The sequence below is a fragment of the Mirounga angustirostris genome, unplaced genomic scaffold (assembly GCF_029215605.1).
Source record: "Mirounga angustirostris isolate CCGP_5_RB_7025 unplaced genomic scaffold, mMirAng1.0.hap1 SCAF_1, whole genome shotgun sequence".
Classification (NCBI taxonomy): domain Eukaryota; kingdom Metazoa; phylum Chordata; class Mammalia; order Carnivora; family Phocidae; genus Mirounga; species Mirounga angustirostris.
Window position 1 is genome coordinate 103,780,385 of NW_026991709.1, and position 23,569 is coordinate 103,803,953.

At 48.1% G+C, this 23,569-nt stretch overlaps 1 protein-coding gene across 1 annotated transcript in view; it reads left to right on the forward strand.

Annotated features, from left to right (window-relative positions):
* Positions 1–718: 718 nt before the first annotated feature.
* The window catches only part of RARRES1 (retinoic acid receptor responder 1), a 48,544-nt gene continuing 25,693 nt past the window's right edge, over positions 719–23,569 (forward strand). The window contains exons 1-4 of the mRNA XM_045903474.3: positions 719–1,178; positions 16,850–16,912; positions 19,366–19,549; positions 22,603–22,739. Coding sequence (XP_045759430.1) covers positions 900–1,178; positions 16,850–16,912; positions 19,366–19,549; positions 22,603–22,739 — 663 coding nt within the window. The 5' untranslated portion in view covers positions 719–899. The remainder of the gene's footprint in view (positions 1,179–16,849; positions 16,913–19,365; positions 19,550–22,602; positions 22,740–23,569) is intronic.

Consider the following 23,569-nt stretch of genomic DNA (forward strand, 5'->3'; position numbering starts at 1 on the left):
ATAGATATTAGCACATGCAAACCATTAGGAGGCACCACAAAAGTGCGGAGCAGTCCAGGAACACGCTGGTGAAGCTGCTCTTCAACCCCTGCGGTCTGACTCCGCCCCCACGCTCCCAGCTGCTGTTACTACCAGTAAGAGATGATAGCAAAGAATCAAAGTCTTGCAGTTAGAGTAAGCTCCTCCCACCCCCAGCTCCCTCTTCAGAGGCAACCACGGTTCCCGGTTTCTGATTGTCCCTCCAGACGGTCTGTGCAAACATCAGCATGTAGAAAGGGAGTTGTGTTACAGCGTGTGGTCTCTCTCACGTATAAATAGTTGTTTTTACCGGTTTTCTAATAATTGCTACCATCTGTGCTTTCCAAGCCCTACGTGGGTGCTTGCACTGGAGAGACCAGGGGTGACGGGAAGGGAGAAAACTAAGTTATCAATAGAGTACTCAGGCCTTTACAAAATATTCCATCCACCCCACTGATTCCATCATCTCTGGATGGGACTCTGAGCCCTGGCCCAGGTTCAAGTCTCCAAGGGATTCCAGCCGGGTCCCCGACTGGGCTGGGGGCGCGGCGCTCCCTCGGGGGAGGAGTCTCCACTGCCCCCCTCGTCCCTCTGCCAGCGCAGCCCGGGCCAGACACCCCCGGCCCCGCGCCACGGAGGCGCCGCCGCGTCCCGGCTTCGAGCCGGAGCAGCTGGGGCCCAGGCGGAGTGGGGCGGGGCGGAGGGGCCCCGGGGCTGGAGGAAGCGCTGAGAGGGCGCGGCCGAGCGGGGACCCGGGCTCCCGGCAGCGGGCCGCCCCGGGGGCGGAGGGGAGTGGCCCGCCGCGGCCTTATTTCCTCCAGCGCCAGCGCAGCCCGCCCGGAGCCCGAACCGTCGAACCCCGCGCCCGCCCGCCCGCGTCCATGCCGCCCCGCCGGCAACCGCCAGCCGCGTCTGGGCCTGGGGGCCCGCGCCCCGCCGTCCTGCTGCTCGCGCCGCTGCTGTTGCTGGCCCTCCAAGGGGTGGCGGCGGCACCCGCGGCGCCCGGAGGGGCCGAGGACTCCCCTGGGCTCCAGGACGCCGAGCTCCAGCGCGGACTCCTGCAGCAGGCGGCGCGCGCGGCGCTGCACTTCTTCAACTTCCGCGCGGGCTCGCCGAGCGCCCTGCGAGTGCTGGCCGCCGTGCTGGAGGGCCGCGCCACGGTGAGTGCCCGAGTGACACGGCCGCGCACCGCGTGGGCAGCGACACCTGTGCGCGCGCGCCCGTCCGCCCGCCCCGCGGCCGATCCGAGACGGGGTCTGTGAGGAGTACGACGTTGGGGGAGATCGGGCTAGTGCCTCGGCGCCTCCGAAGTGGTCAGGCCGTGCAGCGGCCCGTGGTTGCGCAGAGTGCCCGGGAAGCTGGCTGGCTCTTTCGGCGTTTACGAGGCCGTAGATTTTTCACAGGGCAGCTCCCATTCCTGGGAGAGAGGTGCATGGGGAAACTGAGGAACAGGCCCCAAAGGCGAGGCTCGATCTTGTTTGGGGGTATCCAGAGGTGCTTGCCAAAGAGGTGGTCACTGCGCGACCCACCATGGCTCCAGCAGAAGTCCTGGGCGGGATTTCTAAAATCTGCGCCCGTTCCCCTGCGGACCGTAGACGGACTGTCTCCACCGCAGGCGACCCTGCAAGGGCTTCCGGATAAAGTGGTTGGAATCGGTGCGCTGGCCGAGGGTGCAGGCACCTTCCTAATACTGGCGTCTGCTTTAATGGGAATGGACCAGGGCTGTTATCCATGTGAATGGAATGAATGAGAATTTGGCAGCTCCTGATTTGGTTGCTGATTTCCAGGCACTGGCTGTTGGAACCTTATTTGTGTGTGTGGAGCTACATTGCTTGCTTCATCAAACAGAAGATTGCAAAGTTACAGAACTCCACTCTGTCCCAAGAGCAGCGACACTCTTTCCAGTAACCCCCAAATATTCCACAAAGCCTGCGGACTCAGCCTCACAAAATCTAGAATTGAGTGTAGAGTTTTAAAGAGGGGCAGTAGGATTTTTGTTTAAGATTGTTCTAGTCTTGGTGTCAGATACAGGGGTGGGGAAGGCCTTTTGGAAACACAGACTTTGTTCCTCAAAGACTTAATCCTGTAGCTAAGGTGGCTAAATTTATTGACTGATGAAATCAAATTTTTCCTAGAAAAAGGCAACCTACTCTTCTCACCTTTTTAAACGATCCTTGCTGTCTCAGGGAGAAAAGTGCAGTTTTACTAGTTCAAGAGAGAAGTGCAGAAACAGAGCTTGAGAACTTTCTATCAAAGTAGGAGAGTAGCCACCTCCCAGAGAGTCTCCCTGAAGATTTGCTCCCTGGTTATCATTGAGGAGCATTGCCTACAGAAAACTCAGTTTTCAAGTTCCAGGAATTCTTTTCTTCCTTCCAAGACCATAAAAAACTAATAATACTTTGCTTTTTTTATGAATTTAGTCATCCCCTTGAAAGAACATTAAATACTTGGCATCTTTCACAAAATAACTAAGTTCTCAAAACCCAAATGAGTTAAGTAAAAATTCCCCTGCTCTTCCTCAAAGAGCTCAGTTAGTGTTTTTCATTTGTAATAGTATAATGTTCCTGAATTTTAAAGGAATTTTCCTTGTGACCAAAAAAAAAACCACACACAAAAAAAACCAAAACGGGGTGGGGCAATAAATCAATAAGTTGGAGGCAGATATGCATGTGGGGAGTGGTGGGGGGGAGGGTGGTAGTTAATAAGTAGGGGAATGCAGGGTATTGACCCTAAGAAAGGATAACCTATTGTCATTTGGTTTACCTTTACATTTCTCCTGAAAATAGTTATAAATGTTTTTAAATCAAGGAGCCAGGAAAAAGAGCTCAGTGACTTTCAGGACCAAGAGACTCTAGACACTAAAGTGGTTTCAGTTTTTCCCAGAAATTCAGTGAAATTTTTTCTCCATTCCTCTACCACTTTCAAACATCACCACTAAATGGGGGCCCACCTTCAAGGGTGATCAAGGCAGCCTAGGGCAAGGTATATCTTAATTTGTGGCCGTGGCCTGCCACGATCCTTGGGGCTGGGGGGGGGCGCCCTGAGAGTGGGGTGCTGTCTCCTACTGGGGAGCTGCCATGGGCTGGTTGGTGTGGTGTTGTAGGGAACCCAGATTCTAGCCCCTGCTTTGCCTCCAGTGAGCCACACAACCTAGAGAAGAAAGATCATGTCTTTTCTGATTATTTCCTTATTTGGGGTGGAAATAATCCATGATCCATGACCTCGCCAACCATGCTAGGTGTTTTTAAGAGTTCTTTAAGAGGATAGAAGTACCAGTTGTAAAATATAAAAAATATGAGTCACCATTATACTGTCTGAGGGGTGATCCATTTATCCATGAGTTATTTCTTGAGCACTTACTATGTGCCTGGCACTGGGCTAGATATTATGGCCCTAATTCAGATTGGGATGGGATCATCGGGAAAGCCTCTTTGATATTCATTCAGTTTTGAAGCAGTTTCTTGGCTACCTGAATGAGCAGTGCAGACCTCACCTGAGTGGAGCTTTCAGTGTAGTGGCTGAAGGAATTTCTGCTGTACTTACAAGAACATAGTATTGACAAGAAGTGAAAAATGGTACAGCCCCAAATGGGTCTGCATTCTTTTATTTTTTTTTTTTAAAGATTTTATTTATTTATTTGAGACAGAGAGAATGAGAGACAGAGCATGAGAAGGAGGAGGGTCAGAGGGAGAAGCAGACTCCCCGCCGAGCAGGGAGCCCGATGCGGGACTCGATCCCGGGACTCCAGGATCGTGACCCGAGCCCAAGGCAGTCGCTTAACCAACTGAGCCACCCAGGCGCCCTTTTTTAAAGATTTTATTTATTTTTATTTGAGAGAGAGAGAATGAGAGAGCGGGAGTACATGAGAGGGGGGAGGGTCAGAGGGAGAAGCAGGCTCCTCGCCGAGCAGGGAGCCCGATGCGGGACTCAATCCCGGGACTCCAGGATCATGACCTGAGCCGAAGGCAGTCACTCAACCGACTGAGCCACCCAGGCGCCCCTGGGTCTGCATTCTTTATTAAATTGGTGCATTTCCAGGGTGAGTGCTCAGTTGCTGCACAATGTCTGTCACTCATCCAGGACTGCCCCTAGGGTGAGCAGGTGGCTGGGCGTGTGTGCAAAGTGTAGCTCCTGGGGAGCCCTCTTCACCCTAAGGGCCCATGCACCCCTCTGTAAGATGAGAGGCTGGAGCCAAGTCAGCGGTTTTCAAAGTAATGGCCCACTGGTGGGGTAGGAAATCAAGTTAGTAGGTTGCCGATGTTTTGTGGCTTGTTGGTTAATTTTTAACAAAATTGGTTGGCGTACAAACTAGTGGAGTGTGTTTCAAAAATAAGAGTAATTAGTACCTACAATGTGTTTCAAATATATGTTCATGGGGCGCCTGGGTGGCTCAGTCGTTAAGCATCTGCCTTTGGCTCAGGTCGTGATCCTGGAGTCCCGGGATCGAGTCCCGCATCGGGCTCCCTGCTCAGCGGGGGGTCTGCTTCTCCCTCTGACCCTCCTCCCTCTCGTGCTCTCTGTCTCTCATTCTCTCTCACAAAAAAAAAAAAAAAAAAAAATATATATATATATATATATATATATATATATATATATATATATATATATATATGTTCCTGAACTGGTTCACTATGAAGAATGCAGTTCTTGCTGTGGTTTCAGCTAAAAAGATTTTGAAAACCGGTGAACCAAGTGTTTTAAGACCTCTCCCAGCCCTGATTGATTTGATTTCCTAGCTGTACAAGAATCTCTCATTTTAGAAACCTTTTCGCCCTCTTGTGGTGAAATCCAGTAAGAGCTGTGGCAGTAAATGTAGCCAAGTTTTGGGAAGAAATCCGTGCTAGCTGCTGAAAGAGCCAAGCGAGCATTCTGTTTCCTTTTGTTTACTAAATAATAGGGAGAGATCGCAGACCACAGCTTGTGTCCCCTCACTGTCCTACCCGGTGCCGTCTTTTTTCCTGGCTTTCCCCTCCACTTAGCATGTGGCACAGCCTCATGACCCACAGTGCAGAGTGGTGGGAGATGATGGGTGGTGTTGATACCCAGGGTATCCTGGACCAGCCCCACTCCCAATTCCTTCTTCCCTTAAGAGGCTGCCCCTTACACTGAGACGAGTCTTAGCAAGTCCTGAGACCACTGCCCCTAGCAGATGATGAGAGGCCAGCCCCTCCCCTGACATTTAGAGATCTTTGCATGCGCGTACTTTATGAGAAAGGCAACCCACTCCGGAATCCGCCATTGCCTGGGGATTGGTCACTTAAGGTGAGTGCCCGCTGCACTTCTTGGCTCCTGTGTTTGGGGGAGGGAGGTTATATACCCATGCCTCAAAATGCTTCGATTTAAATTAAAATCAATAAATGTAAATCTATCACCTATTTTTGGGTATAGGGCCAAGGCCATTTCATTGTCACCCCTTGCAGTTTTCTGGCAAGAAAACTCAGCCGTTATGGATCCTCTGTGATTTCTATTTTGCTTTACTTACAGTGCTGGGAGCACTTGCAAAGAATACAGCACAGTCCTCTGCTTTTACCCTTTTTTCTTCTTTCTTGCTCAGTCTTGACTCATCCACACCCTATTCAACAGCAAGAGTTTGAGAGACTTAATTTCTTCTACAAATTTAACTTGGATTTTGTGGACATGATACCATGATACTTTTTTTTTTTTGTGCTTCCACTCTTCACAGTTTATGGGACCGTTAGTTTGCAATTAGACAATAGGTACCCCTGGCAGGAGCGAGTTTGGGAGCAAAACAGTGGACTTCTGGCAAGCGTCAGGCCACCGTCAGGGCAGACAGGCTGGGCTACTGGAGGCACCCGGCCACGTGTCTGACAGCGGAACGGAGCCTGTCTGCTGAGTCACAAGCGTTTAGGACAGCACTTCCTCTACTAAAAAAAACCTTCTTCCTCTATCACTTTCCAATCTTTACTTTCACTCAAGGAAGCCTCCCAGGCATCACAGAAGAACAGGGGTGGGATTTGCAAGATGAACACTCCCTCACACTGCCCTGGGGATGGAACCTAACAATCCCGAGAGTGCAAAACAGATACACTCTCCTTCCTTCCCAGGCATTGCTCGTGCTGAAAAGGCCCAGGTGCTCCCAAGGTCTCTGCCCAGCCTTCCACCATAGCACCCATCTGGTCTGCACGCTCTGACTGCAGAGTCTGGGTCGAGCACGGGACGGGAACAGGCCACCTGGCCCTGATGATAAACTTAGGCCTTGGCCTCCTTGGCACCTAGCCCCAGTCACCCAAACCAGCTGCCCCCAGATGAGATAGTAAGTAGGAATGCTTCTGACCTTAGTTCTCCTTGTATGGACAGTGAGTCGCCCTAGAGATTTTCCTCACATATGCAGCCTCGCTACTTATTTGCCTTTGCGGTAATGCCTCAGCTGGAGAGGTTTTTACAGGGCCGGTCCCACAGGAGACGTTGGGGATAGTAACCATAGCAAGTGTCCACTCTAGGTTACTTCTTGTGCTTGTTCAGCATGTCTCTACCCAGTAAAGTCAAGTTATCAAAGGGGGTCTTGTACCGTAGCTGTGAGCAAGATGGATATAAACCCACAATGGCCCCCAGAGGACCTGCCCACACAGAGAACAACATTAAGAATCACTAACATCTGTAATTAGTTTCACTGCTGTAACAAATGACCACAGACTTTATAGGTTAAAAGACCCCACAGATTTATTCTCTTACAGTTCTGGAGGTCAGTGGTCCAAATGAGTCTAGATCAGCGTGTTGGAAGGGCTGCCTTTCTTCCAGACACTCTAGGGGAGAATCTGTTTCCTTGTCTTTTCCAGGCCCTTGGCTCCTGTTTCCATCTTCCATCTTCAAAGTCAGCAGCACAGAGTCTCCTGAATGAGTCCTCAGAAGGACTCTTGTAAATACGTTCATTAAGCCCACCTGGATCATCGGGCTGTCTGCCAATCTCCAGATCCTTAACTTGAGGATCCTCAGTCTTCACACTGAGGACATTCCCTTTGCCTTGTTAGGCCACATACTTAGAGATTCCAGGAACTGGACGTGGGCATCTTTGAGGGCTATTAATCGGCCTACCTCACCCAGTTTCTGGGGTAGCTATGGGCTCATGCAAGTACTCCCCAGACTGCTGGACACGTGATTGTGCCCAAGAAATAGCAGCTCTTGCCCACACCTCTTGTCTGGCTGATCTCTGCAGCCTTGGTAACCTCCTCACCGCCAAACACGTCTGCCCCCCGCACACCGTCTCGGTGCTTGACTGGGGGCTGCTTTATGCTTGCTCCTCAACAGGGCTAGGTCTGTTGCTCTACCGTGGAAGGGCTCAGACCTCTTTGTTCCTCCATTCCTCTGACATCAGGCTCTGTAAGAAACAAATGCTATTTGTTCAATGAACGTAAAGATAGCTGGAAGGGTGCTGGGACCTGGGGCATCTGGAACACAAGCTGGGCCGGGCCCAGCCCTTCTAGAGGAATGCGGCAGACCCAGCACCTCTTATCCCTCTCACGGCCAGCCTTTTCTACTTAGCCCCACCCTGAGCTAGAGGGGAAGCCGAGGGTAACACCGCCTCGGGCCATGTCCACTTTAGCTTCTTTCCAAGGGCCGAGAACTTGGAACTAGAGTTGGCTAAACAGCACTCTTGAGTCTTTCTGTCCACTGCTACTTAACCTAATAAAGCAGAGTGTCCACGTGCAAAGGTCTCCTTGGACCCCACGGGATGGGGCCTGATCCAAAGGTCACGGACTTTCGTTCCATAGACTCTGCTTTATCTGGCATTGCTGAAGAGAAGGAAAACGCAGGAAGATAATTCCCGGGTATAATGTAATACACTGAAGCTCTCTGTCCAGAACATAAGAACAGCACAGCAATTTTTATCCACAAATGATTCTTTTACTTCTCTGCCACCGAGCCTGACTCATAAAGCTAACCTTACAAAATGAAGGAGTTTGCTTTTACTGAAATGGCATGACATTTATGTTTTTTTTACCAAATGTGAAGGCTGGAGGGGACATTTAGAAGCTGAGTCTGTCAGACCAGCGGGGCCCAGTGTGTGTGGGAAGGGAGATTAGAATCACCTGGGAGGGGGGTCTGGGTGGCTCAGTCGTTAAGCGTCTGCCTTCGGCTCAGGTCATGATCCCGGGGTCCTGGGATCGAGCCCCGCATCGGGCTCCTTGCTCGGCGGGAAGCCTGCTTCTCCCTCTCCCACTCCCCCTGCTTGTGTTCCCTCTCTCGCTGTATCTCTCACTGTCAAATAAATAAAATCTTTAATAAAAAAAAAAATCACCTGGGAACTCGATGACAACAGGAGTTGTCCCCACCACCCGTCCCCTCAGGCTGAAAGCATGAAGTTTAATGTTGTCACCACCAGCCCTAAGGCAACATGAAGGGATTGTGCTGAGCAACCATCCACAAAGAGAGGAAAAGCAAAGACAGCATTTCCCCAGAGCACAGGGTTTTATTTCTGTAGATTAGCTTTTGGCAGAATTGTGTCTTTGGAACCCCCCCGAGTCACGGCATTTTCATGGCCCCCTGTGACAGCCGACAGCAGGGCTTCTTGCGGCCGTTCCTGCTCTTTTGTCGGTTCCCAATTTTTGAGTGAGTGTAAAGGGGGTGTTAGGTTTCTAAAAGGAAATAAATACCTATCGTCTCTCCCTCATGAAGGTCCTCAGGTTTATTTCCAGTATTCACACCGATATTTCAGTGACTTGACTTCAAACAAACATTGTATCGTATCTAATATACATATAGTCCAGACATGTGGTGGAAGAATCTTTGACGCGTTGACATGAAAAGAAGCCTTTACGTTTTACAGTACACAGCTTTTTACTGAAAATAAACCATGACTTTGTAGAGGTGCTATTAGAATGGGCAGTTTTAACTTATTTTTTCAGTTTAGTTTTAATTTTTGAAAGCTTTTATGTATTCATTTACTTTAGAAAGCGCATGCATGAGTGGGGGGAGGGACAGAGGGATAGAGCGAGCAAGCGAGAGAATCCTCACACACACTCCCCACTGAGCATAGAGCCGAATGTGGGGCTCCCCATCCCGGGACCCTGAGATCATGACCTGAGCTGAAACCAAGAGTCGGATGCTCAACCGACTGAGCCACCCAGGCGCCCCAGTTTTAACTTCTTGATGCATATATAAATGTCTTTACTTAGCAAAGTAGCTCTCCATGTAATAGGAAGCTAGGAGTGAATTTTCCTCAACACTGTATGTATTTGAACTGTTTCAGTCCGGAGTGCCGCCTTCAAAGGTTCCTGCTTGCACAAGAGCCCACGCTGGGTTGCCATGGAGTTTACTGACGGCACTCCCTGGAGCAGGGGCCAGACCTGCCCCCTTAACCTCCTGAGGCCCCATGACCTAACTGCCAAAGACCCTATGTCAACCAAACTTTGAATTACGTTCCTCCATTTCCTTCAGTCCTCATGAAAGCCTTGGGCCCTCCGAATTGTCGTGTCCTTGGACTCTCAGTCAGCTGTATGCTAGTGACGGTCACTGGAGCTACTTGTCACTTCTGCGCCTCCCTCAGAACTTCAGCTGTTCCACCCAGCACCTCAGGAGAAGGGCTCAAACGGTGGTCCCCAGACCAGCAGAAGAGCCCCCTTGGAACTCCTTAAAATGCAGATTCCCGGGGCCGGCCCCCAGTTTGCCGACCCCAAACTCTGGAGGGAAGGCCCACCACACTGTGTCTCTGCAGGCCCTCCGGGAGATTCCATTGCCGCTTAAGTTTGAGATCCACCAACTCGAGAGTAACCTCTCTGTAAGAGGCCTTCTCAAATCTGGCCCCAATCCACCATCTTAACCTTCACTCCAAGTATATCCTTCCACTAACTCGCGGACCTCCCAACCTGGCTGCTCACCTCCTTCCTTGTGCTGGGCGCCTCTCCCTTTCTCTCGGCTTCTCTCAGTCCCGGTCCTCCCTGGAGATTTCCTCACCTGCACTGGCTCATGCTCCCCTTTGTGCCTCGCCTGAAATAACACACCCGAGGCTCCTTACAAAATCTCAGATTGTCTTCACTTTCATGCTTTTGGGGGTTCTTGTGCCATCAACCATCAAAGAAGATACACCGAAGTCCTAACCCGTGCACTTGTGATCCTGACCTTGCCTGGAAATAGTCTCTGCAGATGTAATCAGGTTAAGATGAGGCCATGCTGGGTTAGCTTGGGCCCTATATCCAACGACTGATGTCCTTAGAGGAAGACCACTTGAGAGAAGATGCCCCCTAAAGACGGAGAAGAGGTTGAAATGCTGCAGCTGCAAGCCAAGGAAACGCCAGGACTGCCGGCCATCACCAGAAGGCAGGGAGAGGCAAGGAGGGATCCTACGCAGAGTCGCCAGGGGGCACAGCCCTGGTAACACCTCGATTTTGGACTTCTAGCCTTCACACCTGTGAGAGTATCAATTTCTATTCAGGCACCCGATTTGTGGTACTTAGTTACAGCTGCCCTAGACACAGGCCTGGCCAGTTCCTTCCAGAGGGTTTGGGTGGTCCTGTCTGTAGTACCATGGTTATAAGCACCGTCAGTCTCCCTCCCCTCCCCCACCCCCCCATGCACGCATTCAACAGCTTTCTTTCCACCCTCTCTCAGAGGCTGCTGGTTCTGTCTTACAGCTTCTGTGCCGTATAAGGGCCAAGCAGCCGTCCGAAGCCAGGCTTTATTACTTACTAGCTCTGTGACTTGCGGTGGTTGACTCCACTTCTTCATCCTTAAAATGGGGCAATGATGGTATCTACCTCAAACGGCTCCCGGGGGGATGTGCTAATCCACAGGCACTGTGTAGAACCACAAGAAGCATGTAGCAAGAGCCCATTATATGTATTCTAACTTTATCATTTGTTCTTTCCCAGTGGTTAGCAGGATGCTTTACGTACAAGCATTAAATAAATGCATGATATTGATTTGCTAAGGATGTGAGGAGCATGTTTCTTACGCTCTCCCCCAAAATCTAATATACTGAGTTCAGTCATCCTTTGTACACTTCCCTTTGAACACTTTCTCAAACAGGACTTTAAAAGCAGCCGGTTTCCCTCCTTACTGCAGGGGAAGCCCCAATCAAAGTGCTGCTCATTCCCCTAAGAGCCCGTTCCTTGTGAGGCTCGGTGTGTGGAAAGCACACATGGGAGGGGGCTGCCTTCCCTCGCGGCCAGTGGGAGCAAAACCAAGAAACCTGGAAAACAAAACACACACAGAAGCCAGGTTAGAATATAATCCATATGATTAGTGGTCCCTGATTGTAAAGCATTGTGTTCGAGGCTATAGCCCATAAATCCTCTTTTATACATAATTAAAAAGAAATCTGTAGCAAAGAGCTACTAATTCATCCCTTCAGGTTATATAGTCACACAGTCATTTGCTCTGTTTGCAGACTTTTCTTTTATATAAAGCGCCAATGTTCTGGAAAGTATTAGAGCAGTGCGGTACCTCTTGCTGTGTTTTAAGAAACGGGTATGAGACTTCCTAATCTGTCTCCCATTTGGACACTTGGGAGTGGGGGTGGGGGGAAGGGAGATGAAAGGGTGTAAGCACCGTGACCTGCTATTCCAGGAACACTTCTTCCCTCAGGGAAGCCAGAACTGTTGTCACCTTTCCCAGAACTAGAGTAAGCTCTTTCAAAAAGTATCTACTTTTTTTTTTTTTCATAGCTTTGAATGGATGGATTAGCTCTGCACCATGCAGCTGTAGCAAACCAAGAGCCAGCGCAGAGGGAGGGCCACCTGACCTGGAGAGTTTGGCTCCATCCTGGGAGTAGAACGTCTAGATTCGAAACCAGGTCTCATTTGTTTAGCACACTCCTCAAAGCTAATCCCACTAACTGGGAAAAAAACAAGGACCTAAATCTAAGATATGGGGTCAAGACATCCATGCTCAGTTACTTTAGACTTAACATTTTTAAATGACTTTTTATCTTTTTAAAAGCCTGTTCATGTGGTCTTGGTCCCAGGTGCAAAGCTGAGGGAGGACCACGCCTCATTTCGGGGACCATTTTTGTCTTTGGTCCATGGAGGCTCCTTCTGGAATTTATTCTTTTATCCCCATTCCCATTCCACCCCCACCCTCCCATGGGCCACCACTCAAAAAAGTCTGATGTGTATTCATCTGTTTGTCAGTATTCTTATAAAAGATATTGTTGGGTTTGTGTGCAAACTTTTAAACAATTTTTTGTAAATCGTTTTATGCTATACATTTTGTCTGTTTCTGTTTTCACTCACAGCCTTTAGGATCTATGTACATTGCTGTATGTCAGCTAGTTTGCTACCTGTCCCCCCCCCGCCCATGGCACTCTGTGGCCGGCACCCCCATTTTACCTGCCCACCCTCCAGGGATGGACACCAGATTGCCTCCAACTCCCACTACACATACGGTGCCTCAAGGAACCTCCTCCTATGAGTCCCCTGGAACCAGCGTCATGGTTTCTCTGGGATACGTACCCAGCGGTGGGTTTGTTAGCTTGCAGGGCGTATGTAAGCTTGATGTGACCACGTCAGCCAGGCTGCACCGGACTACTCTCCATCAGCCCCCAGACCTGGCCCACAGTTGGCCCTAACCACTTTCTAATTTATTGCCATTCTGATAGTTGTACAGCGATACCTCAGGGCTTCTTTAATTTGCATTAGTCAGAGGATTGCTCATGAGTCTGAACCGGCCTTCGGAGCTCTGTTAGCATAGTTAGGACATGTGGAGTGCTCAGAACTGTACCCAGCACAGACCCACTAGGGTATCTGTTGTTGTTCTCTAAATAGAAGCATCATTTAAATGATGGTTGGTGTAATAATGTCCTAATATAAAACTTACATTCTAGAGGTTATTTCTGCCCTTGAATTACATTCATTGTTACCTTCTGTAGCCCTCCTATCTGTCCACCGTATACTTCTCTCCATTTCCATGGCCCTCCGCTCGCCTCCTGCAGTCTCTGTGCCTTGTGCTCACTCTGAACACCTCCTCACTCCAGCTCCAGCTCTCCACACTCCAGCTAGAGGACTCTTAAAAATCTCTCCTGTCTGTGGCTTCCTATTTCTCTTATGATAAAATCCTCACCATCGCCTGTGAGCCGGGCCCTCCTTATCCTGGTCTGTCTCTCCGCCCTCTGGCCCCACTGGCAGCTCCTCGGGGAACTTCCTCCCCACTGTTCCTTCCCTGTGGAATGATTTGCCTGCACCGCTGTCCCCACCCCCCCCAACCCCCCAAGTCAATTCCTTCTTAATCTTCACAGTTCAGTTTAGGGGTCACTGACCCTGGTCCTGAGACTGGATCAGTCCTCCAGTTATCCTTTCCTAGCTCTTCAGTCATCTGTAATCAAATCTTCAGTCCCACAGGGATCTCTCTGAAGTCCTTCTCCCCGCGCCCCTCCCCCCCCACTGTGCGGAGGGTGCAGGCTACCACTGTCCGGTCGCCCCGTGTTCCAGCACCTAGCACAGCTCTCTGAGCTCCACCAGTACTGCGGAGGGGTGTCCAACCGCCGAGGCCTCTTTACTGCAGAACAGTTGTAATCAAAGATAGCCAGAGGGGAACACGGTCCTGCACCGAGACACCGTCCCAGTCGGAGCGGACTCTGGCTGGCGCGGCTCGCGGGCCTTATCTCGGGAGGACCGGCAAAGCGGCCTCACAGGGGCTTGTGACTCAGGCAAGGAAGAAGGGAGAGGCCCCTGTGGGAGATAAAAGCTCTGCGTCTTGGTAACTGATAAAGCACAACCCAAAATACAAAAATCTTATTTTGGACAAAATGTAGATGCTTTTAAGGGTGCCTGATTAAAATAAGGAAATCAAATCAGCAAGGAAAATAACTCTTCAAAAGGCCAGGCTCCATTCTGACTCAGCTCACAGCCTTTGTTAATCGAGTTCTGTTTCTTTCCCTACAAAGAGTACATACTGATGCTTCATTTTGCCTCTGTGTGTTTTCAAAAAACTGTTTTCAAATACTATCCTAAGTAGTTTATTTAAAATACGCCCAGTTGTATCAAGGATGAGGAAGACTTTTGTGAATCCTTGTCTATGGCAAGTAAGCACCCCCCCCCTCCGCAATGTATTATTGATATGAAGGTTGGTGGTCCTCAGGATTCTTTTCTATGTACAAGTAGATCTTCCCTGGGGGGTTGCATCCATTTCTGTGGCTTCGACCACTCCACTGAATCTCCTATAACATCCAGCTGCCTTCTGGACTTCTCTCCCTCGTTCCTGGGCACCAGAGATTGTACCTACCAACTCTGCTTCCCCCTTCTCTCCTCACGAATGGTCACACTACCCATCCTGCCCACCCCCTAACTAGCAGCCTGAGGGGGTCCCTGACTCCTGTGTAGGAGGCCTACACTCAAGGGGGGCCTTGAAGTGGATGCAAGCAAAGGTCCTGCATGTAGCAGGTGAGAGGGCCCCAGGGCTGGTGCAACAAGTGATTCAAGGCTTAGAACCTACTGGCAAGCAGAGGGGCTGCATTCTGTGAGTACTAGTTCTTGGTGGGTCCCAGTGTGGTGGGGGAGTCACAGGCAGCAAGCCCATCATTCCTGTGTTCCTTTGACTCGGGAAGCAAAGACCCCAAACTTCAGGAGTCTCGGAGACTGAGGCCATAGAGAGCCTTATCCAGTGACCCTGGAGCAGATCTCAAACCCGTTAACCACTCATTGGGAGCTTCAGGCAGGAGTAAACCAAAGTAAAAGCAAACCTGAGTCTGTGTTGCCCTTCTTCCCTAACCTGGAACTTGGGCCAGACTCGAATTTCCAGCATAGTTCTTTCTCTCCCTCAGGTCTATAGATTTTACTAATGATAAAAATAGTGACCATACATTGAACTTTTACCCTGACCCTGTCTAAGCCCTTTTAATGCCATATCTTATCCTTCCAACACCTTAAGTATTGTAGTTATGTTTACTGGGGCCTCCCTCCCCCTCTGAGTTCAGGATCAAGTTCCAAGTCCTCTTCATTAAAAAAAAAAAAAGCTTTCCATGACCTTGTGCCATTCTCCCCACATTCTTTTTTCTAGCTTCATTGCCTCCCCTGGAATGCCAGCCCTTGTACTCTATTCCCACACCTCAAAGAGCTAGTTCAGGCCTCCCTTGCTGTACCCTCCCCACACTTAGCACGCTGCACACGTGCAGCTTTCGGCCACACTGATGAACACTCTGTCTCTAGTGACTTGCCTGTTGCCACAGTAGAAGGGGGTCTCTGGTAAGGCTGGACTGGATGTTCTATTTCTCTGTATCCCATCCTGCACACCGTGCTTGGCAGGGTGGGTGGTGAACAGTGAAGGAAGGAGAAGTCAGACTGGTGCGTGTGAATTCTGTAAATTGAAATCTGTGTTGCAGCTTACACCAGAACTTTTTCAAGATTGAAAATGAGTCCTAAGCAAACTACCCCTGCGCTGTGCTCTGGGTGCTCCCCACCCCTCAGCCCCTCCCCCACCACAGTGACATCTCTACACTCACATGTTTAAATATTCTTTGCATAAATGATTGCCAGAGAATCCTAGCCCTCCATTCTCCAGCTTTTCAGAATTGTTTAAGGATCTAAAATAGGAATGGATGGTATCTGGCCTATTTAAAATAACTATCCTGTGGGGTGCCTGGGTGGCTCAGTCATTAAGTGTCTGCCTTCAGCTCAGGTCATGATCTCAGGGTCCTGGGATCGAGCCCCGCATCAGGCTCCCTGCTCAGCAGGAAGCCTGCTTCTCCCTCTCCCACTCCCCCTGCTTGTGTTCCCTCTCTCCCTGTCTCTCTCTGTCAAAATAAATAAATAAAATCTTTAAAAAAAAACAAAACAAAACTATCCTGTTTGGTTGTTGTGTTCCTGGGCTAAGATTCAAAGAAAATTGATGTTTCCAACTTGATGGCAAATAGCATGAAGTTCTTCTAAACAGTTGAAATTGCCTCAGTGATATGGCTTTGTCAAGTCTAAAACTATGCATTGGAATCGATGACAAGTTTAAAAGGCTACACGTGCATTTCCAGAGTTTAGAAGTACACCCGCTGGTGAAAGCTGCCAGCGAGGGAGAGGCCATACATCTGAGGATCTTCAGTGTCGGTACTCCATCCTGTCCTAGACCTCCGGCCTCAGTGGCGGGTCCCCTCTGCCCCAAGGTCTGAGGGGTGGCTGCTTCCCTACTGTGTGTTGGAGCTGAGGCATCCTCCTCAGGGTGTTCTCCTCGGCCACCTTGGTGGAAGTAGCCACTAATGCCCATCCCCCCTTCTTCATTTACCACCATCTGAAAACCCATTATCTATAATGGGGTGCACCATTGCCGCCGTCTTCCCTCTTGACCATGACCGTGAGCAGCATGCGGGCTCTCCCTGGCCAGCGCCCTCCCGGATGCACGGATGCACGGGCGCCCGGGGTGGGGCAGGGAGAGGTGCTTCCTGCCAGCCTGGCCTGCACGTGCCTGCTCTCACAAAGCCAACTGGCCCCCTCAATACAACCATTTCCCTTCTGAACTCCCCTTTGTGAGTATGTGTCCCACTAGCAAGCAGAATATCATGATCAGAGGGTGCCTGGGTGGCTCAGTCGTTAAGCGTCTGCCTTCGGCTCAGGTCATGATCCCAGGGTCCTGGGATCAAGTCCCACATCGGGCTCCCTGCTCAGCAGGAAGCCTGCTTCTCCCTCTCCCACTCCCCCTGCTTTTGTTCCTGCTCTCGCTATCTCTCTCTGTCAAATAAATAAAAATCTTTAAAAAAAAAAAAAAAAGGAAAAAAAAATATCATGATCAGAGCAAAATTTGAGATCTTTTCTCCTTGCAAAAAAGGACTGCTTTTATTCCATTATAAATGCTACAGCTACCATTTGCATGCCATGCTATGTCACGAGAGTGATTCTTCAATAGGACGATGTTAACAGAGCTTCTACTAGGCTAAGATTCTGTTTCTATGTCTCAGGTTAATCCAAAGAAGGAATGTCAAGTTGACCTGGTGTTTACCACAGATCACTATAACCGAGAGGTAAGCTGCCGTAATTGGTGAAGTATCCAAATTAGCAGCTCATGTGGATTTATTTTTTTAAAAAGTGAAAATCTGAATATATAGCAACCTGGAGGTTAGCTTCTGGTTTGGTTTTTTTTATGCTTTGTTTTCTCTTCTCAAGACTTGAAGAACAGAACTAACAGGAACCCACGATGGAACTCCTTCAACTTCATGGCCTTATGCAGGGTTGCATTTAAAACAGTCCCCAGAGCCACCGTCCCCTCCTTCCTTTGCCCCTGGGAGGGAATTTCACAGTCCCTTTGGTACCCCTTCTAGCACCTCTGAATGCTTAGAATGACTCACTCCCAAATGTCAACCCGTTCCTCTTCCTGTCAGCTGTTGACATTTCTCGTTAGCAGGCTGGCATCCTATGAGGCCGATTCCAGGAGCTCCCGTACAAAAGTATTCTAGAAAACACAGAGCGGTACCAATGTATGCCACAGACATTATTAATGTCTCTACGATCCTGACCAAGCCAGGTCATGGTTGTCAAGTTTCCTTTACCCGTTCTTAGGAAGAGAGTAAAGAGAAGACTCATACACAGATTAGAGCCAGATGAACTGCCGTGTGCTGGGCTGAGTTGGGAGTCAGTAGCTGGAACTTGGGTGGAGAGCAGCCCAGATGCTCTTTGTGTGGTGCATGAGTCAAAGTAGGCAGCATTGCATTCAAGTATCTCGGGGGGCAGAGCTTCCGAGGGGAAGGCATGACCCCCACCCCCCAGCCCAGAGGGAGGCTTCTGGAAGAATGCTTACCAGTACACAGAAACAAGTGCTAACAAGATAACGGTGTATTCTGACTTTGCTACTTCACCTAAGAATTAAACATTTTCTTAAAGCATAAGGAAGACCCCTTTGATTTCTAGTGTTACAAACTGAAAGTGTTAGATTAAAGCTAAAGGGAAAACAATTACTAGATTATTTTGACTAACAGTGTTTCTGTGAAGAGCACAGCTAGCTAATTGAAATGTTCCATTTCAGAGGATGAGGAGAGTGCTTTGCTTTGATTCTGTGGAGCTGTTTTGGGGTGGGGGGGCAAAAGGGAAGGAAAACAAAAGGGAACAATACCCAGTTCCTTTTCTCTTTCCTGGAAACGGCTTAGACATCAAAGGAGATTGTGTGCCAGCTCTCTATTCTGCCTTTGATAAAGCCTCTTCTGGGATGCACCCTTCACCTTCTTTGTTGCGGGCCGATAACTGGGATTTTAATGCACTACTGAAATTTCCTCTCATTCCAAGTAGCACTCACAGGAGGTAGAGCCTCCCGTTGGAAAGCATACTTCAGTTTTTTGAGTTAGTGCTAGACATGGACTCACTAAGCAGATCCAACTTTCATTAAAATTTGTTTCCTTGTGGGCTTTTTTGTTTAAAGTTTCTTTTTGGTTGTTGTCATCCAGTTTCAATGACTGTAAAAGTGAAAAGAACTGAACTGCTCAATCAACCACTTGGTAACAGGAGTTCTTAACTAGGGGCCCATGGGTGGGTTTGGGTGGGGCCATGACTAGAGGCCCACGAACTTCCGCCAATTCTAGGCTCAGTGGTGAGGGTCTGAGCATACGTGCACCTTTCTGGGAATAGATTCTGGCTTTTTGTTGTCGTTGTTGTTGGGGTAAGGAATTTGTGACCTATGAGGATGGAGAAGCACTGTCCTATGGTTGAGTCATGCATTGAAGCATCCAGTTGTCTACCTCCAGGTGTCTCTGGATTGGAAGAAAAGCGAGGGTGATCCCAGAATACTCAGTATGTCTGCATTTAAATACAAATGCAAACAAACATCCCTTGGATTGGTCTATTTTGGGTGACATCTGCCTCCATTCCTTCCAGATGAGATCTTGGAGTAGAGAGATGGAGTTAGTATAGAGCCAGGCTTTGGTGTCAGACAGACGTGAGCTCAATTCCGGGCTTAGCATTTACTAGCTGTGAGACCTTGGAGTAGGTTCCTCCTTAGACTTCAGTATCTTAATCTGTAAAGTTGGTATAAGAGAACTGAATTCATAAGGCAGTATGAGGATGTTGTCACTTTTGTTAATGGGAACCAGCTTCATCTTCTGGTTCAAGTTAGCAAGTGTGAGGTCCAGCTGAGCATTGTGTTGGTCCACAGTGGAGAGTAAAGTACCTACTGTCCTTGAGGTTTGAACCAAGCAGTACTCAACAGACATCAACAATCTTATCTTTCTTTCGAATATGCCCAGCATTACTGTATAAGGGCATCGTCAGAAAGCAGGAGTTTAAATGACAGCAAATAGTGAAGGACTGTTGTGTTCAGCTGTGAGCACAAAAATCACTTTCCACAAAGCCAAGACCACTGCCTCTATATTGATGCCAATGCATCCTGCCACATACGAGGAACTTCTCAATCCTGTGTGTACCTATGTAATTGGGGTCGGTGGGGAGTGATAAGTAGCCATTCTGTTTAATTCCAAAATCTTTATTTCAGGATGGTGAGGAACGTTTGGGGAAATGTTCTGCTCGAGTGTTTTTCAGGAATCAGAAACCCAGACCGGCCATTAATGTAACTTGTACACGGCTCATCGAGAAGAACAAAAGACAACAAGAGGATTACCTGCTTTACACGCACATGAAGCAACTTAAAACCCCGTTGGATGTAGTCAGCATACCTGGTACGAACTAGTGTCTGGAATTTCTGTATTAGGAAATGTATGTAATGACTGAATCTTAAATAGAATTATCATTTACATTTTTATCCCCAAAGTGGCACTTTAATTCATCTATAGAATGTGGTACACCTCATTATTCAAACAGAACTCAGAAGTCTCAATTTCCTGTTCTTCATCTCCAGGACAGTATGGTAACTCCATCAAGAGCTCTCTGTGCCCTTTTAATCTCCCCACTTCCCATCCCAGACAAGGGTCAGGGCAAGAGCTCAACCTTCAAAGAAGAGGTAGAGTTGCCACAGGATAAGAACGTGGCAGGGGAGGGGGGGCAGTTTTCAGGGCTGAGTCCAGCGCCTGAGGCGACATTTCTAAAGATTTGTGGTGTTGGCCTTGGAAACTTACGTGATGAGACACCATCGCCAGAGCCCCACGGGGCCCACTGCAGACTTGGGTGCAGGGCTGGGTGAGCCAGCTGTCTCCGGGCCTTGCTGGGAGGCTGCCGCGGAATCAAGTTTGTCTCATTTAGGTCAAGAGCTAATGGGCAGCAGTGCCGTCTTTAATAAGAAATGAGCCCTGCCCTCCCAAGTGACTCAGCTGAAGTGAAGCAGGGCTCATTTTTTCTTATGCTCAGTACTATTGAGTGCGTGTGTGGGCAGAGTGAGACTCAGCACTTACTGGCAAATCCAATTTGCAAAACCACAAAAGTCATCTCTGGACTTGTGCTTGGGTATTAAACTTGACATCTTGCCACTGTGGCACTCCACATCCCACACTCTCTCCAGCTCCCTCATTTGCGAGGGACATTTACCAGCGACTGTAACGGACCCATGTCCACATGGCGGGACCTGTGGTCTCCACTCCTGAGTGCATCTGTGCCCCCTCCATTTGTCGAGACTAAGTAGTCTTAAAAACCTGCAGGCAGAATACTGCTCCTTGCCTTTCTAGAATTCAGAAGCTTGGATGTTTCTCATAGTAATTCTTTGACAACTCAGCTTAAATCCTGTTCCAAAGAATTATGAGGGATAATTCAAAATCTTACGTTGTAGTAGAATTTGCTTATATTTAGTACTGTCTGAAATAAATGGGATAATGACTGATGCTTACAATCTACAGTTATTTAGGAATTTTCCCCCCTTTTGCATTAGCTGGGGAAATAAGATTTTATATATTCTCCTTAAGACAAATTTTAGAAATTATATAAGACCTTTTCTTTGAATATTTGCTTTGGGATCACTAGATTTTGGACACTTTTTAATAGTGAAGGTAAACTGCCTTATGTTCAGTTAGTAAGTCCTACATGCCCACAAGGATCATTCTGTAACAATCTAACTTAGTGTGGCATGAAGTTCCAAGAACTTCTTTAATAGAAGACACCTTTTTATTAACAATTTACAAGTTCTGTTGTCACTTTAAGTTCAGTGGAGGCATATAATGGTACTATTTATAGCCTATCTGCGTACACAAAATTATTAAAACTGGAAAGGTTTGGTTTTAGACAGAAGTGAGTCAGAACTGTGGAGCTGTCCTTGGATTGGCCAGTTCGCATCTCAGCAGCCTCAGTTCAACATGTAGTCAGTCCGGGGCTCTGGGCTCTGTAGGGCAACGTTCTCTACAATTGATAGGTGAGACCATTTAATCCGTTTCAGGATATCCTTGCTCCACACTGTTTTTCCCCTAAAAAAGTGGTCATTTGGTCTTTATGATGAGTACAATTTTCACTTTTCTAATGAATTTACAAGCCTCCTTTAGATGAGCCCAAGTACACTACAGAAGAAAAGACTGAAGACCTGGGAAGAACCAGCCCAAGTCCAGCCACCTGAGTGATTCTCTAGCAGTGCTGCCCACATTTTTACGTTCAGCTGTCCCTGTTATTCCCAGCATTTCGTGTAACAAACTCGCCTGCTAGCAGTGGGCTTTGTTGAGCTCACAGTGGCACGTAAGGTGAAGCCCGTGATGGGTAGCTGGATGAAGGAAGCTCTCACTCTCTCTCACTCCCACCCTCTCATACACCACAGGAGTCCGAGGCTCAGCTCAAACCTCCTCTCTGTGAAGCTTTCCCCAGACTTCTCCAGCCTAAAGAAACCTCTCCCTTCCCTGTGCTCTGTCAGCATTTTGATCCTCCTCCTCTTGAGGAAGGTATCAGCTGTGTTTCTGCAGTGTCAGCAAGTGGAGGGTAGGGACCCATCTTCGGGTCTCTTGCGGCACCTTGAATCGACCATCATTCTAAGCCAGCCAAGTCAAGTTCCACCCGTACAGAGAAGAATTTGTGCTAAAGATTATTTTTCCGAGGAGGATTAGTTTCCTAATAAGTTTGTTCCTATCCTTCACATATTATACTATTATTTAGCCTTTATTTAAACTAAGGATATCTCCACCAAATTGCATAAAATGATGGTCCATGAGCAGTTATCTCATAGATTAATTATGTGCTAAAATTTGAGTTCCTGAAAGTCACAAAAGGTAATTTCTTATCATTGTATCCCTACCTCTAGCAGTGTCTGATATGAAGTAGGTTTTTATGAATGTATGCTAAAATGAAAAGATGGCAGTTCCAAAAACAATACCACAGAAAAAACTCGCTTGATTTCTTCATGTGTTCAAAATCAGTAACCGAGATACTGCCAATTCATTGATTAGCTTTAAAGCCAATGATCAGAGGACAGACATTTGGCAATTGGTAAAGACCATTGCAAGGACTGCAGACCCGGACCAGAAGGTAATGTGGAGAAGAGAACTGATAGACTTTTCAATCTAATTTTAAAATGCTTCTCAACTAAGAAGACTTTAGATTAACTTTGAGTATCATTATAGCTGTTACTTTGCGTTAATATGGTACAGCAAAGAGCCCTTAATTTTTTTTATAGTAGCTTTACTCAGCAGGACACGTTGAAGCACATAAATCAGCATATGATGTAGAAACAGGTAAGAACAAGTCGTGTCCAGCACAAGGTCTTGCTGTAAGAGAGGACTGATGTGGCTGAGCTTACGTTCCTGAAACATACGAAATTGTGTCTCCAAAATGCCATAATGAAAATGTCCTTTTTTTTTCTTCCTCTCAGACAGTCATGGACATATTGATCCCTCTCTGAGACCCATTTGGGATTTGGCTTTTCTTGGCAGCTCTTACGTGATGTGGGAAAAGACAACCCAGTTCTTACACTACTACATGGCACAGATCAGCAGTGTTAACCAATGGGTAAGAGAAAATCCCGAAAGTCAATTTATGTCATAAGAGATACAACCAATGCAGTGTTCTAAGACTAAATTAATGTGAATTTCTTAGTTTTATGGACACAGTTTTACTTGCATTTCATTCATTCAGTAAATATGTCCATGCCTGCAACAGACCAGGTATAGTTTTAGAGACCGTGGACCTAGCAGTGAACAAAAAACACAGTGTAGCTGCCCTCACTGAAATTAATTCTGGTGAGAGAAGATAAAGACAGTGGACTAATAAATAGTTAATAGGTATCAAATGGTGGTAGTAAGTGCTATGGAAAAAATCAGGGAGAAGGGAATGCAAGGGATTGATAGAATTGCTACTTATATTTTCTCAGGTAAGACCCCTTTCATTTGAGCAGGGGTGACAGTGGAGCAGAGACCTAGGGGAAGTGAGTGAGCCCTGCCTCCATAAGGGAAGACAATTTCAGGCAAAAGGAACTGAGGACAGCAGTGTGGCTGATGGGTTGGAGAAATAGTAGTGGGGTATAGGGCTACTGTGACCGGAACAGAGTCAGCAAGGAGAGTGCACCAGAAGATGAAATCAAATGGAGAGGACCAGTTCCTGTAAGGCCTCACAGGCCAGTAGAAGAACCTTGTCTTTTACTCTTTAGAGGGTTTTTAGCACAGGAGTGACATGATCTGACTTAAAATACCATCATTCTGGCTGCTGTTTTGAGAACAGACCAGAGAGAGACAACAGTGGAAGCAGGGAGACCAGGGAAGTGTTGCAATAATCTAGACAAGGCCTGGGGGTGACTGGGACCGGTGGTAGAAGTGGAGGTGGTGAGAAGTGTTTGCAATCTT